Source organism: Planococcus citri, chromosome 4, assembly GCF_950023065.1.
Source record: "Planococcus citri chromosome 4, ihPlaCitr1.1, whole genome shotgun sequence".
Classification (NCBI taxonomy): domain Eukaryota; kingdom Metazoa; phylum Arthropoda; class Insecta; order Hemiptera; family Pseudococcidae; genus Planococcus; species Planococcus citri.
In genome coordinates, this window is record NC_088680.1 from 40323470 (window position 1) to 40338946 (window position 15477).

The window sequence follows — 15477 nt, forward strand, 5'->3', positions numbered from 1 at the left end:
AAGAGGCGAGGTCGTAGACGGTCAATTTGACGATACCGACGGTATAATCCTTTTCAAAATAATCTCCGAGGACTGAGAATATAATAGGTAAATGTATTAATTAGTATTTACGTACCAGGTACCTAGTTTTTGGTAGAAAATGCTATTGGAAGTGTACAGACTCGAATAAAAATGAAAATATAGATAGAAATTGTATGTATCTTGTGCTTGGTTTGTTCGACGTAGATTTGAAAAACCACGAAGCGACGTTTGAGATGTCTCCAGAGACCACAGGACCTCTTCTCTAATATCTTTGTGAAGTTGCTAACAAGGTATGAAGTATTTTAATCAACTTGTTTATTAACTAAAGTGGGAGGGAGGAATGAGATCAGTGGAGTATCTTTTAGCATAGATACGTTCGTAGTTATTGATATTTTTTTGATCTTCCCTCTGCCCAAGTGCCCATATTCTACTTTTGTAAAATTGAGGGGCTTCTCTACAACCAAATGAGAATTTCAGTCATCCAAAAAAACAAGGTTGAAATTCCTATCGTACAAGGCCGAATAGAGCATGCTAAACTATTTCACCAGCCAAAATTTCAAGTGCTAAAGTGCATTTTTCGACTTTTGGTAAATTTTTGAAAATCAAATTTGACCCAAAAATGAAGAAGAATCAAAATTACTTCATTTTCGACTTTTTGAATCGATTAGAAACGGCCTTGAAACGTATTGAGCAGTTCTGGTGCCTCCAGCAGATTTTTAAAAGTTAAAATTCCACCTTTACCCAATATGAAATTGGAAAATTAAAATCTACTCGCTTCTAGACGCTAATTTTAACATGCTGAGTCAACTCATAGTGGTTTCAAGTCGTTCTGGAGCCTCCAGTGACTTTTTGGAAATTCCAGTTTTCCAAAAAAATCTTTTAAATTCTTTTCGAATCAATTTTAGCTCGTATATATTCGTGATTGGTGCTTATTTTTCGGCAACCTACTTTCATTAATAGACCAAATATGATCGTATTTGAAACCACAAATTACACATCGAACTTCCAGCATTAGCATCAGTACATGATTCCAGAACATTTTAATGATGAAAATTTCACCACTGAAAAATTCAGCAAAGTTGATACAGTCGATTCGGTGTAGAAAACGATTCGATTGAAAATCTTATCAATGATTTATAAAGCGTTCGACTCGAGGAAAAAGGTTTCCAGATAAGGCGCGGTATCGCGCAAATGAAAACGAGCTTTCGACGACGGCTCTGCGACCCTTATCAATTCACCAAACCGTAAAACTCACTCTATGTATCGTCGCCCATCTTCCCCCGTATTGCTCCGCCTAGAATACGAGTAGTATACGTTTACGTTTTGAACACAAACCACGATTGCGGTATTTCGTGTAAAGACTGAAGAGAAATGGTTAATTAGTGTCTTTTCCCTGCGACTCTCTTCGTCTTCATGTAGCTGTCTAAATCGTCTGTCTTAACGATAAAGATGTTGTTTAGGTGCATGGTTTCAAAGTAAACGGCTATTTGAAGTATTCTTACAGATTATGGTTGTCAAAAGGGTGAGTTTTGTTGAGCTCTTCGATCGTTTTGTTTCGATAGATAGGTATTAGCTGGACTTATTGTTTGGGTTATGGGATTCCATAGTTTTTATAACATGGAGGGGAGGGGAAGAGTTCAACATAAGAGAGGAACCTTTTACAAGTTTCACAGGCAGTTTTTTTCGAATTCATGGGAGTGGGTGCAGTTGAGTGGGGTGGATTTGAAGGGAAAAAATTGTGTTGAATTTTTCCAAAAATAACAATATTTATACCTACCTATTTTGAATTTAAATTAGGTGAAAAATGTATTATTGAAAAATATGTAATAATGAAAATAAAGCTGCTCGTAATTTGGATTCAAAACGACATTATTCAGTTACTTTTTTACCTAAAATTGAAAAAAGTGTAGTTGTAATTTGAATAATTCAACTTATTAAATGGGTATTTATTTTTGTACATTTTCACCGAAAACAATTTAAAATGATGATGAATAGTTGAATACGTATTCAAAGGAATTTTATTCTTAGGTACCTGAGAAGAAAATTCCTTTATTTAACTTCCTCTGTTGGTAGGTCATTCTCAATGTATTGGTTATTTCTGACAAGGGAAGTATTCCAACACACTCAAAAATTTTTGAACTGGATGGAGAGCAATCGAAAGAGAACCCTAAAATACACCACTAGTGGAAATATTAGATGCTGAAATTCATTTTTTGATTTTTGATACATTTTTGTGAATTCAAGTTTTGCTTGATATTTTCTCATGAAACAAATGCACATATTTTCAAAATCTTTTTGTGCCAGTTCTACTCAAAGATTTTAAAATCTCAAAATTGTTTCTAAAAATTAGGTGGGTACTCACTTAGGTAAATAATTGCTGGAGAAAATTTTGAATTTGAACCAGCACAAAAAGGTTTTGAAAATATGTGCCTAAATCGATCGAAAGGGTCACAATCACAATTTTTGACAAAATTTATAAAAGGCACCCAGGAACTAAAATTTTTTAATACACCCATATTAAAAAAATCATTAAATTTTAATAAAGTAGGTAGGTACTAGTGGTCTGCGCGGGTCGGGCAAGCCCGCGGGCTTACCCGACCCGAAAGCCCGAAACAAGCCCGACGGGCCCGAGCCCGACCCGATAATAATTTTTTCAACACTTCCGATAAATTTCGTTGCAACGTTGGCATGATGCGACGAGATGGTTTTCCCAACAATAGGCATTGTTGTGACGTGAACATGGTGCTACACTTTTTGTACTCACAGCGCATGCGTTGAGTACGAAACCTGAGCCCGAGAAAGCCCGACAAGCCCGACAAGCCCGGCCCGACCCGACCCGACTTTTATCGGGCTCGGCCCGCAGGCTTTCGGACAGGCCCGTGCAGACCACTAGTAGGTACTTGGTACACTTGTAATAATTATTGAGTTTTTGAGTAGTCGTGGGAGAATCAAACCTAATTGTGATTGTATCTTCTTTTTATCATCATTCTAAATTATTTTCAGAATTTTCAGAAAAAATGGAATATTTTTTGAAGGCAGTCAAATATTGATGTGTAAACTGGACACGCACTTTGACGATCGCCCCAATTCACCCAGACATTATCATATTTTTTGGGATCGGCATTCTCATCTCTGGGTTTATTCATCGGAGGTACCACCTCTTGACGATATTTCTCAAATAATTTGCGCATTGTTTCCATCTGCTGTGGATTCTCATCAGCAAAATTGTATCTTTCACATGGATCTTCTCGTAAATTTATCAAACACGGTGCCTCATACAATTTACAAAGTGGCTGATTCTTTTCTTCAGGACATTCAATTCGGGCTTCCTTTCGTAAGCTGAGGATCTTCTCCGGAGTTAACATTTTGGTAATGGATTCTGATTCAACGAGTGAAAGATTATATGTATGTACAACGTAATTGAGGTGAAATTCTTAGTGCTTTTTTGCGTATGTACTTACCTGTATTCCCTTTTTTGCTACTGGTATAAAGTTCTGATATGGCTTTGGCTACGGGCGAATTTAATATATCTTCGGTCTTGTAGGATGTATCGTCGAATACAGCCTCTAAATCGGTGATGTTGTACCAGTTGTTTTCCGGACCAATGGTAAGCTTGGTTCCTGAAATAGTGAATAAGTGTTGACTTCAGCGTTACCTACTTCTGCTATAATTTTGCTGAATTAAATATATCAATTATTTCAACATAGGTACCTTGGAAATATTTCCAATCACCCAGACGAACGGCACCGTAAGCTTTATCTTTATCAGCTGGATCTATATTGTAGAGGAATTCTGTCCTGGGAGATTCTTCATTTCCCTTCACAAGATTTTCCCACATATTTTTACCGTCGATTCTGCCAATGCTTTCCAAGTTCAATCCTAACGAAAAGATTTCAATTGTAATCGAACCTATCCAAAGTGTTAGGAAAACATCGAGTACCTTCATCTTCATTTTATATTATTTAGATACCTGCTGCTTTGCATAAAGTAGGTAAAATATCGACTATGTGCATCATCATATTTGACACTCTTTGTTGTTTGGCAAACAAAGGACTCCAAAATATGGCTGGAACTCTGGTACCACCTTCCCATTCAGTCGCTTTGATCTGGAAATGATTAAATATCTCAATTACGTTTTGTGCTCTTACAATTGTTAAAATTTTGTTGAACGTTCAAGAAGGAACTTTGAGTAAACTTTTACCCCTCTGAAAGGAAAATTTGAACCAGTTGTCGAGTAAATTCCAACGGTTGGAGCTCCGTTATCGGACATGAAAATTATTACAGAATTTTCCAGCATGTTTTTATTTTTCAACGCCATCACAACTTTTCCAACAGATTCGTCGAGTTTGGACACCATTGCTGTAATTTTTTTTTGAAAGTCAAGTTTAATATTCAATAGCAATTTATTCTATTTTTTTTTTTTAAATTATTAAATCATTATTTCCACTTTTCACTCACCCGCATACTTTCTTTTTTCAGGATCTGGTATATGATTAAATTTTTCTATTTCTTCTTCTGGAGCTTGTAAAGTAACATTCTTTGTTCCGGCATGAGGAGCGATTTGAGATAAATATAAGAAAAGTGGGATTTCTGAGTTGTGTTGGTTGATCAAATTGACTGCTTTGGCGGTGAAAACATCAGTCGAGTATTGACCCTTAGTTGTAAAATCTGCTTCTAAATCTTTTCTCATATCGTACCCAATGAATGGACCATACTGTAATTTAAGATTGAATTGATCAATAGACTATCATTGTTTTTGTTTCTAGAAATCCTTACCTACCTATCTAAATTTGAATTTAATAATATAGAATTTATAAATACGTACAGTTTCTTCAGAGAAATGAGAAAAGTAGTCCTGATGACCCTACCAATATCCATAAAATGAATCAAATCCTCTACAAGTTGGAGTATATACTTTTTTGTAAAATCCCAAATGCCATTTTCCAATCAAATGTGTACAATAGCCGGCATCTCTCAGAAATTCTGGGAGTATTTTTCTATCCAAGGTTAGACCAGTAGGTTCGGCTTCCAATATAACTAAATGCTGAGTACCTGAATGAATTAGATCGAAAATTTGAATGAATGAGTATATCATGTTGGAGAGGAAGTATCTGTGAGGAGAAGGAGGAGAATATGTTACCTAAGTGTATTGGGTATTCTCCGGTCATTAGAGCTGATCTAGAAGGCGAACATAACGAATTGGTGTGAAAATCGTTCAAGATGATACCATTATAGGCTAATGCATCGATGTTAGGTGTTTTAATTACGTTTGTTCCGTGGAAACTGACGTCGTTCCAGCCCTAAAGTATTAAATTCAAAATTTAAAGCAAGCTCCAATAAAAATAATGTAGTTCATAGCTAGGTACCTATTTATATACGTTTTTCTACGATAAAAGTAAGTATTAAGTAGGTACTTAGTTATAAAAATATTCAAATCTGACTTGATACAAGAACTATTTGTGAACAGGTAGGTAGGTACCTACATGTATTTAGGAAGCTATGGGTAAAAAAAATTACAGAATTTACCATATCATCTGCAGTGATGAGAATAATATGGGGCTGTTTGCATACACCAGAGGAGACTGTCCATCTTACAGAAGACAAACATACGACAAAAAATACAAGTAACCGATTCACTAAGACTTGATGAGGAGACATTTATGCAATTTTTCCAAGAGATGCGGGTTCGGTTACGATTTTGCAACTGATATTAGAACATGTGTTGGTTGAAAAAGGTGGCTTGGGTGATTTTAAACTATTTTTTTCTTTTTTAATGCCCGTGTAAATAAAATGTTCGGTGTTTTGTAATTATATACCTACTCCGCTATTGTCTGCAATAAAATTATTATGTTTGCCAACCCAGTGATTTATTTTTTTTAACGTAGAGCGTGCGTTTGTGATTGAATTTATGATTGAAAAATAACGAAAAATTCGTATAAAAATTTTGTTTATCGTCGTCCATGAGCGGATTTGAAAATGAACCTACGTTAAATTTCGATTTATTGATTTTGCTAACAAACCGCAGCATTTGGTTAAAAATGTGTGCAAGCTTTATAGCTACCCATGCAAAACAGTACCAGTGGTAATTACCAAAAAAACTACCAGTGGTTATTACCACTGGTACTTTCGTCAAGAACCACTGGTATCATTACCACTGGTTACCAGTGGTGGCTACCATTGGTACCCAGTGGTGGTCACCATTGGTACCCAGTGGTTCTTGACGAAAGTACCAGTGGTAATAACCACTGGTAGTTTCTTTGATAATTACCACTGCACGGGAAAAAAAAAGTATAGGTAATTTTTATTATTTTAGTACAGTAACCGGATCCCATTCGAAAATACAGTAGAATTTATTTCAGAACTTGGTATTTTCAACTGGTCACATAAATTATTTTTAATGTGATGGCATGGTAAAAATTATTCCTCCATAATGTCTTTTACTATACCATGATAGTAAAAATTACACGAACCAATAATGTAAAAATTAATGTGTGGTGAAGAAAAAAATACTCGTCTTGAAGTAATTTTTACTATTTGAAAAGTAAAAATTATTCTATCGTAATAATTTTTACTGTATTTTAATAGTAAAAATTACTCGAACCAATTGTGTAAAGATTAATAGGCGTTGAAGTAAAAAATGCTTGTTTTGAGGTAATTTTTACTATTTGAGAAATAAAAAGTACTTGTGGTGAGGTAATTTTTACTTTGGAGCAATGATATCAATTTTCAAAATTAAATTTAAAAAAATTAAAATAAAGGGGTAGGATTGCGCTATTTTGAATTTTATTCACACCGTTGGAATGTACTCGATGTGGAGGATTTTTCACAATTTTAATCTCTTACGAAAATTTCCTTACCTAATGACCTAACGGGGAATCGAACCTAGTACCCTACAGTTTCCTAACTACCTAACTTGACAACTCGGCTATGACCACGCTTCTAATGAACGAGGATTAAAAGAACATATTATTTGTTTGCAAACGTGTGGTGCTATTTCAAATCACGTTACTGTTTATTACGTGCAGTTTGATTGGATAGCGCTTTTTCACATGTTTGTGTGTGTATTTTCTGTGTTGCCGGTATATCGTATCCATATTAATAATAATAGTTTCATCATTCATTGTCCGTGAATTTTGTTGAATTGTTCCATTTTACGTGATTTGATTTTTCGTTAACTCCAACTTTGTGAGTATTACTGTAAAGCTTTGTTACATTGCGTTCGTTGCGTCTTACTACGATCATAATGAATAGCGAATTTTCTTCGCAAGAATATTCTGTTTATTGTAACCTCGATAACAATAATATCGTAAAGACGGTTACTGTTAGCGAAGAAGCTATGAATCTAATTCGTAAATCTCAATCTAGTGCAAGTGATATCGCCGATACCAGATCAACTCTATCAACAGCTGTTAATACGTTACTGAATACTGATGAAATAGCTTCAACCTCGTCGTTAACAGGAAATGCTGTAAGCAGTTTGGTACAGAAACCCATAGCTAATGATGTTTCTCAACCAATAAATATAACTTCATCATCTGATAACGCGCCAAATGAAGATGTTAGAGAATTGTACCAGGTTTTACGCGAAGATCGTTTGTGTAATCAAATACTGAGAAATTATGAAACAGATGGAAAGCTTTCTAGAACACATCGTAGCAAAATTGTACGCACAATCATTCAAAACCAAATCAATACCCATCAGACGTAAGTTACTTTTGTTGTGAATTTCTTCATGTACTTACCTAGATACCAGCTGGTCAGTAATTTACACACGAGTGTTATGTTTTGCGTTATAGCTTGAATCACAAAGACTTTGATAAACTAAGTAGCATCCTAGTACACATTTTTCCATCGGAATCTAAGACGGTTTTTTATGAACCAGCGAGGAGGACAGTAAAGGAAAGTATTCCGGCCTCCGGAAAACTGTACCACACATACTCCCATTACTTGCGTGAACTTAAAAAAACTAAATCCGTTAAAGAAGATAAGAAGAATTCATCAGTTTTGTCTACATCATCGGAAGTGGATGCTACTGAAGACACCCAGAAAGTAAAGTGGTTAGAAAAAAATTTGGAGCCTGATGATACTGTTCGAATGTACTGGAGTGAAACTACAAAATTAAGACTACAAATATTGGAAGATTTAAAAATTCAGAAATATCTGGAACGATTTCCAGTATTAAAAACATCGTTGGCACCGAACTTGGTAAGTTTTCACTGATTAATTTTCAATTTCATAAAAATCAACGTAGATATTTGTGCCTTTGTTCGGCTACCTATGGCTACAACAGGAAATAGTCAACTTTTTTTTATGTTCAACACAGTTGGCAGATGATTTTATCTTCAAATTCGGGCCAAACGAATTTTCTTCCAATTGGACGAGTATCAAGCCTCAGCTTATCAAAATTTTGTTGAAAGAAACGTTCAGTTCAGCTGACGCGATTGCAAATCAAGCCCTGTTGACTCTTACAGAGGGTGGTAAGCTATTTTTACATATATTGTTTGTGTGTCTGAAAACAAAATTATGTGAACCTATGTGAAATAATCGAGTAATATTTAAATTTCATTTCGTCACTTTGCAGATCAACAAGATATAATTATTTTGTCATTGCTTCCCAGTATTATTCGGCCAACCTTTGTCAAAGCTAAACGTGATCACGAAGGTAAAGTCTTGCTGCCTAGGTACAAGCCTTCAAGAGCTGAGGTGTTAAACTCTATGTTTCTTATCGTGCAAGTAAGAAACTTCACATTATCAAATTACAATATTACTAGTAAATTACAACACAGGTTACTCTAAACAAACGTTGATGTATGCTGTTTGTAATATTTGTACCTCTGATCTCTCTTTGGTACTCAATCGAGAATAATGTAGCTGAAATTACTTAGTATCAAATTCGAACCCAATTTACTCTCCTAGTTGATGTACTTACTGTAGGTATTCGTAATTCATACCTCTGATCTCATTTCAATTACGTGAGCGAGAACAATACAGCTGAAACTGTGTATGTATGCGTGTGTTATGTGGAGGGGAATTAATATTTATTTTGTCATTTTTGGCATGTGTATGTAAGAACACTTTGAAAACGAGTTCTGGTGAAGTGCAGTGGTATAGTGGTATCTAGCATAGTGGCGTTGAATATGAATTCCCCCCTTCCCTGGAGCTTATATACTCGTAATTTCAATTTTGATCAATTTTTGTTACTATAATACCTATGTGAATAATTCAGGTTCCTTTTTCTTCACTTTTTTCCTCGTAATTAGTTATTTTTCATTCTACTGTTATAGTTTGGGTTCATGTTTTTTTCATTTATTTGTTTCTTTTTCATTAGGCCTAGGTATTTTTTTAGAAGTTGAACATTTGCACGAAAAACTGATGTCTAAAAAAAGTTTTAAAGTTGAAGCTTTATTTTTGTTACATAGACCTTCAATGTACGTATTTTTCATTGCTTAAAAACTAAAACTGATTTGAAAAACACACTCCGATAAAAATCTAATTCAATACGTAACCTGACCATTGGGATTTGTGTGTTCGAAACAAAGTTTAAAAAGCTTGAAATTTAAAGAATATTCCTGCAAATAATGAACACATTTTTTAAAAGAAATAATATACGAGTATTTGGAAAAGTACCTGATGGCCAAAACGTACTTGCCAAGAAAAACACGCTCAAAGAAAAATCGAAAAGTTAATTTAAAAAAAAAAAAAAAAAAAAAAAAAAAACATCTACCATACTAGGTGTAAGGTATGAGTTTTTTCGTGATATTAAAAAAGGCATGACTTCAGAGCAAAATTGACCGCAAATTCGTGTTCTAAGTTACATTTAAAAGTCATTCATAGCATAATTTGGGAAAGGCATGATTTTATTTTTTTTCAATCGTAACATTTCACGTAGAACATGAATTTGCGGTCAATTTTATGCCTTTTTTAATATCGCGAAAAAACGTATAGGTCCTTACCTTAGTATGGTGGATGGGTCATTTTTTTTTTTAATTAACTTTTCGAATTTTGTTACTTCAACTTCAAAGATGTAAGTACAATTTCGAATCTAAGCGTTCGGTGAAAATTTCATGTCGTCAAAATTATAGAGAATTTAATTTTGTTTGTTTTTTTTTTTAATCAACTTCTCGAATTTTGTAACTTCAACTTCAAAGATGTAAGTACAATTTTGAATCTATTAAGCGTTCCGTGAAAATTTCAGCTAACCATAAGACACACTGTTCGTCCCATAATACACAGTGAGTCTCAGACCCTCTAAAACGGTGGTAATTAGGATTTGACCCTCATTGATGCGTAATAGTATGTCGATTGATGTGTTTTCAAGGTTGTAAAATTGGAATCTGGAGTTATCTTATGGCAGAGGTGGCTGGTGAGGTGTGGGGAGGGGGAAAATTTCAAATTTCGCTCATATTATCGTGTGATATGTTGATTGATATGTTTTCAAGGCCGTAGAGTTCAAATCTGGAGTTCGTTTTCTGGTAGAAGTGACGGGGGGGTGAGCCGTGCGGAAGGGGAAAATTCCAAATTGTGCTTGTATTATCGTGTAACGTGTCGATTGATATGTTTTCGCGGTCGTAGAATTCGAATCCGTTGTTATTTTTTTGGTAGGGGTGGGGGATGAGGCGTAAGGAAATAAAAATTCTAAATTGTGCTTATATTATAGGTAGTGTGATGGGTCGATTGATATATTTTTGAGGTTGTAGAGTTTGAATCTGAAGTTATTTTTTTGGTAGGGGGATGTTTAAAAAAAGGGCAATAAGTTTACTTTCCACTGGGGCTCCAGTGATTTTTATTCAGAATATTTTACGATTATTTTTCATTTTGGCGTTGAGTTTTAATGCAGTATTTTTATTTTTGTTTTGTAGAGTGATACAGATATTCAGGCGGCAGTTACAGAACGCCAAACAAATGTTAAAACAACATACCAACCCACTGCTTTATTCGTTGGACATCTGGGAAAATTAGAAAGGTATTGGATTACTTTTGACGGTGTCAAATTTTCGTTCAACTCCGCGGAAGAAACGTTATCAAACTTGTTCAATTTTTATTATGCGTTGGATGCGGAGTATCCGAGGGAAAGCGAACAAATCTGGAAACTATTACAGATTACCTGTTTGAAGGGTAATTTTCAAGATAATCGTAATAATGGAGTTGACTTGATTAGTCTACTTAAACAGTTACAGTATTAAGTACTTAGTTTGTATTTGCATGTTGTCAGTATGAATGGGAATACTTGTTTCGCTTGTTTTTGCCCTTTGCCTTCAAATGATGATCTCTTAATTCATATCGACACTTTCCATAGTGGCTTATCTTCTTTTCGGTGTGTTGGTTCTTGTGCTCGGTTATTTAATTCTTTAAAATCTTATAAAAAACATAGACGTAGTAAACATGCGGATGATACTCTGCCAGTGAACACTGAATCTAATTATATTGCTGTTCTAAACGATTCTTTTCTAAACGATTCTTTTGAAACCAATTTTGATGTAGGTCATGTTATGAACGATGATTCGCATTCAAATAATCAGAACAATGCATCAGAAATAACTTCTACATCTGATGAGGAAATGCTTCATTATTTTGAATCATTGAAAATTAATAACCGTTCTCATAGCAATTTGCCTCCGAATGCAAGTTTTGAGCTGTCTTTGAAAAATGATATCCTGCATAATTTAGCTAAACTATACAACTTTACTGATGTTTCTAGAAAGAGGGTACAGGACATCATTGATGTACAAAGTAATTACCTTCAAGGCGCAGCATTTTTAAATTTAAAAAGCTCAATTTTAAATCGATTAGCTGAACTTGGAGAGTCAAGTGACAATCTTCATTGTTTTAAAAATAAGCTTGAATCATTTTCTAATCCTTTTGAAAAATTGAATCTAAGTAGCGAATATCGCCATGAGAAATTTTTTATTGATAACACTACTTTAGTTCCTCCTGAAAAATACGTAATTGGAGAAAGGTTTGACTATAGGCGTGATCAGGATGATAAGCAAAGGTTACAACCTGTCCAATGTGACGGCCAAATCATTCCCCTCTCCAAAACATTTCAGCAACTGTTTGAGATGCCCAATGTCCTTCATGAAACGGTTTCATATCTAAACTATCTAACAAATGAAAATGAAATTGTATCAAATTTCATTCAAGGTGACTTTTGGCGAAAATTTAATTTTAAATATGACGAGTCGGCAATCACACTGCCGTTGTTTCTATTCTTTGACGATTACGAGACAAATAATCCGTTAGGTTCCCACAGTGGTGTTTCAAAATTAGGCGCTGTTTACGCTTCAATTCCGTGCTTGCCAATAAACTACCAGTCAAAGTTAGACAATATTTTTCTATTTTTATTATTTAATACTTTAGATCGAAAATCGTTTGGAAATTTGTCTGTTTTTAGTAGAGCAATAGATGAAATTAAATTATTGCAAAGTAAAGGAATTTTTGTCAAAGGAGATGGTGAAAAGGTTACTAAAATTTACTTCAAGTTATGTCTAGTGTTGGGTGATAATTTAGGCATTCATCAACTCTTTGGTTTTGTGGAATCATTTAATGCTAATTTTTTTTGTCGTTTCTGTCTTATTAATAAGAAAAACTTGAGTGATATTCTCAATGAAAAGAAATGCATCCTAAGAACAGAAGAAAATTATGTAGAACATCTGAATATTAATAATACATCGCTAACTGGTCTCGTTGAATCATGTGTCTTACATGAAATTGAAGGATTTCATGTAACTCAGAATATTGCATGTGATCCCATGCACGATCTTCTAGAAGGGGTTTTAAAATACGATCTTGCTAATTTATTTTCTTACTTTATCCGTATTAAGAGATATGTCACTCTTGATCATCTTAATGATATTCTTAATGGTTTTAATTACTCAGTAAACGATAAGCGAAACACTCCTCCGAGTATAAGTGAAAATAATTTAAATAATAAGTTTATTTCATCGATGTCTGCTGCAGAAATGTTATGCTTGATTCGAAATTTACCTCTTATGTTAGGTGATTTTATACCAGAGGCAGAGCCAGGTTGGATTCTAATTATTTCTTTGAAAGAAATTATTGATATTGTTTTCTCTCACAATCACCACAGAAATATGTATTTAAAGTTGGAAACTCTTATTTCAGAATATCTAGAATTGTTGCTCGACTTGTTTCCTCAATGTATGAAGCCAAAACACCATTTTCTTCTGCACTACCCTCGCATTATGAAGTTAATGGGGCCTCTTTCTAAACTTTCTGCATTTCGTTATGAAAGTAAACATAAGGAGGGTAAAGTAACATCTCGCGTTTCTGTTTGTCGAAAAAATGTTGCTCGCACTGTTGCTTTCAAACATCAGTTGAAATTCAACTATCGCCTTGTAAGTAAAGAGTCATATGCATGGTTTCAGTGTGGCCCTGTCACTGTGAATTCCTTAGTAAATCTTCCTGACTGTGAACAGTTATCCTGTCTATTACCTTCGCATTTTCATCCCAATGCAATTTCCAGTACCAAGTACATCTCTTTTTTAAATTCAATTATTAAAATTGGTTCAATCTTAATGTTTCCGAGTGATTTCATTGAATTTCACACTGTAAAACACATGTTCCTATCAGAGTCTAATACTCAGCTTGTAATTATTACTCAACTTATTAATGCATTCTACCATCCTCATTATGATGCCTATGAAATAGGTAATTATGGTAGCGAGTTATTTATGTTTCAATTTGATGACTTATTTCACTTTCGTATTTCACATAAAGTCACTCTCAGAAATTCGAGGGAATATATTTTAAAAAGATGGATCTAGAGACATTTTTTCAGGCAATTTGATTATGTTTTAAGTTAAACTTTGATGTAAATCCAATTCATACTGACTTCCTCATTTTATTTCTTTGCTCTTTTGTGCCTGAGTGGGCCTCTTAGTTGTTGTTATAGTACGTAACTTTCCAGTAATTTGTTTTCCTTTTTTTTTTTTTTCCTAATTGACATGTGTCAAATTTTGATGTAATCGAATTCATACTGACTTCATTTTATTTATTTGCTGTTTTCTGCCTCAGTTGAATTCATACTGACTTCCTCATTTTATTTCTTTGCTCTTTTCTGCCTGAGTGGGCCTCTTAGTTGTTATTATAATACGTAACTTTCCAGTGATTTGTTTTCCTTTTTTTTTTTTTTTACTTTTTAATTGAAATGGTCAAATTTTGATGTAATCGAATTCATACTGACTTCATATCATTTATTTGTTGTTTTCTGCCTACATTGGTATTTTTTTCATTTTTTTGTGTTTTTTTTATGATTTTAACCTGTACTTACGTGTTGACATAATACATATTTTCTTTTTAGAAAAAAAAAAAAAAAAAAAAAATTGTTTTCCAATTAGTCATTCTTTTGAGCTTTTTGTTCTTATATTTTAACTGTTGTTGAAGGATACCTACTCGTAGTTTTAGCAAACTTTTTGGAGTGTGTTCATAGGTATTCATCAGTAGGTACCAAAGTATGTAAGTTGGATGTACTTTACCTACGTATGTAATGTATTTTTCTTCCAGTATTTTGTTGTATAAGTATTCTAAGTATGAGTGTGATATTTTTTTTTTTTACTGTTGATACTTGACCATCATACTTATGTAGGGCTATTTAATGTAAAATTTTCAGGCTGAGTTTCTGTATCAGTCACTTTTTTGAGCCAAGTAAACTCTTTAGTTTTTAGTAGGAAATGTTTGTGTTCTTAATTTAGTTTTAAAAAAACGTGTTTTCATTATGTAGGTACCTAATTATTTGTTCAAATAATTATATAATGCATACGTAATTTCTGTTTTATTTCATAACATTCTAGTGTACAGACTAATTTTATTTTTTAAAAACTTGTGTTGGGGATTCGAGGTTTTTATCAAAGTGGATCGTATATTTCGTTTTTGCAATTTGAAAAAGTTGTTCAACAAATGTTGAATTAAACTGAAGTTGAACCTGCTTGTAATTCGCGCTATTTTTTGATTGCTTTTCATTGCCAAAGAGAAATAAGAATCGGAAACATGGCGACAGATTTCAAATTATTTTTGTTTACGTTTTTACAAAATTTCTACGAAGGATGTATGACGAAATATAAGTAACAAACTACTTACCTACATAATACTAGTCTGAGCAAAAAAATTTTGTGAAAAAATTGCATATGTAGGTAGGTAATTTCATTGGTTGACAAATCGTTTAAAATTCAATTTGGCCGCAGTCAACCATTTTTAAACTCAAAAGTTGGATTTTTTTTTTAAAAAAGGGAAAAAATATTTTAAAAAGGCAAATACCTACTCTAACAGTTTGATTAGAAATTTTAATAGTTGAAGGAATTTGAAACAAAACTAATTAAGTAAATATTATTTTTGGATGGGAATTTATTCACATTAAAAAAAAAGTTGAATAATTTTGCGAGTTGAATTCTAAAAAGAAAAATAATAATTCAATGCAAAATAATTTTGAAAATAGGAAAA

The 15477-nt window shown here is 33.5% G+C and overlaps 1 protein-coding gene and 1 pseudogene across 1 annotated transcript; one reads left to right on the forward strand and one right to left on the reverse strand.

Annotated features, from left to right (window-relative positions):
* Positions 1-3144: 3144 nt before the first annotated feature.
* On the reverse strand, positions 3145-6080 carry LOC135844588 (arylsulfatase B-like; annotated as a pseudogene).
* A 223-nt stretch (positions 6081-6303) lies between these two features.
* LOC135845020 (uncharacterized) lies at positions 6304-14844 on the forward strand. Its single transcript, XM_065363458.1, has 5 exons — positions 6304-7725; positions 7818-8226; positions 8345-8498; positions 8603-8754; positions 10881-14844. Exons 1-5 carry the CDS (start codon positions 7265-7267, stop codon positions 11202-11204), a joined length of 1500 nt encoding a protein of 499 aa, XP_065219530.1. The 5' UTR covers positions 6304-7264; the 3' UTR covers positions 11205-14844.
* The last annotated feature ends 633 nt before the right edge of the window (positions 14845-15477 follow it).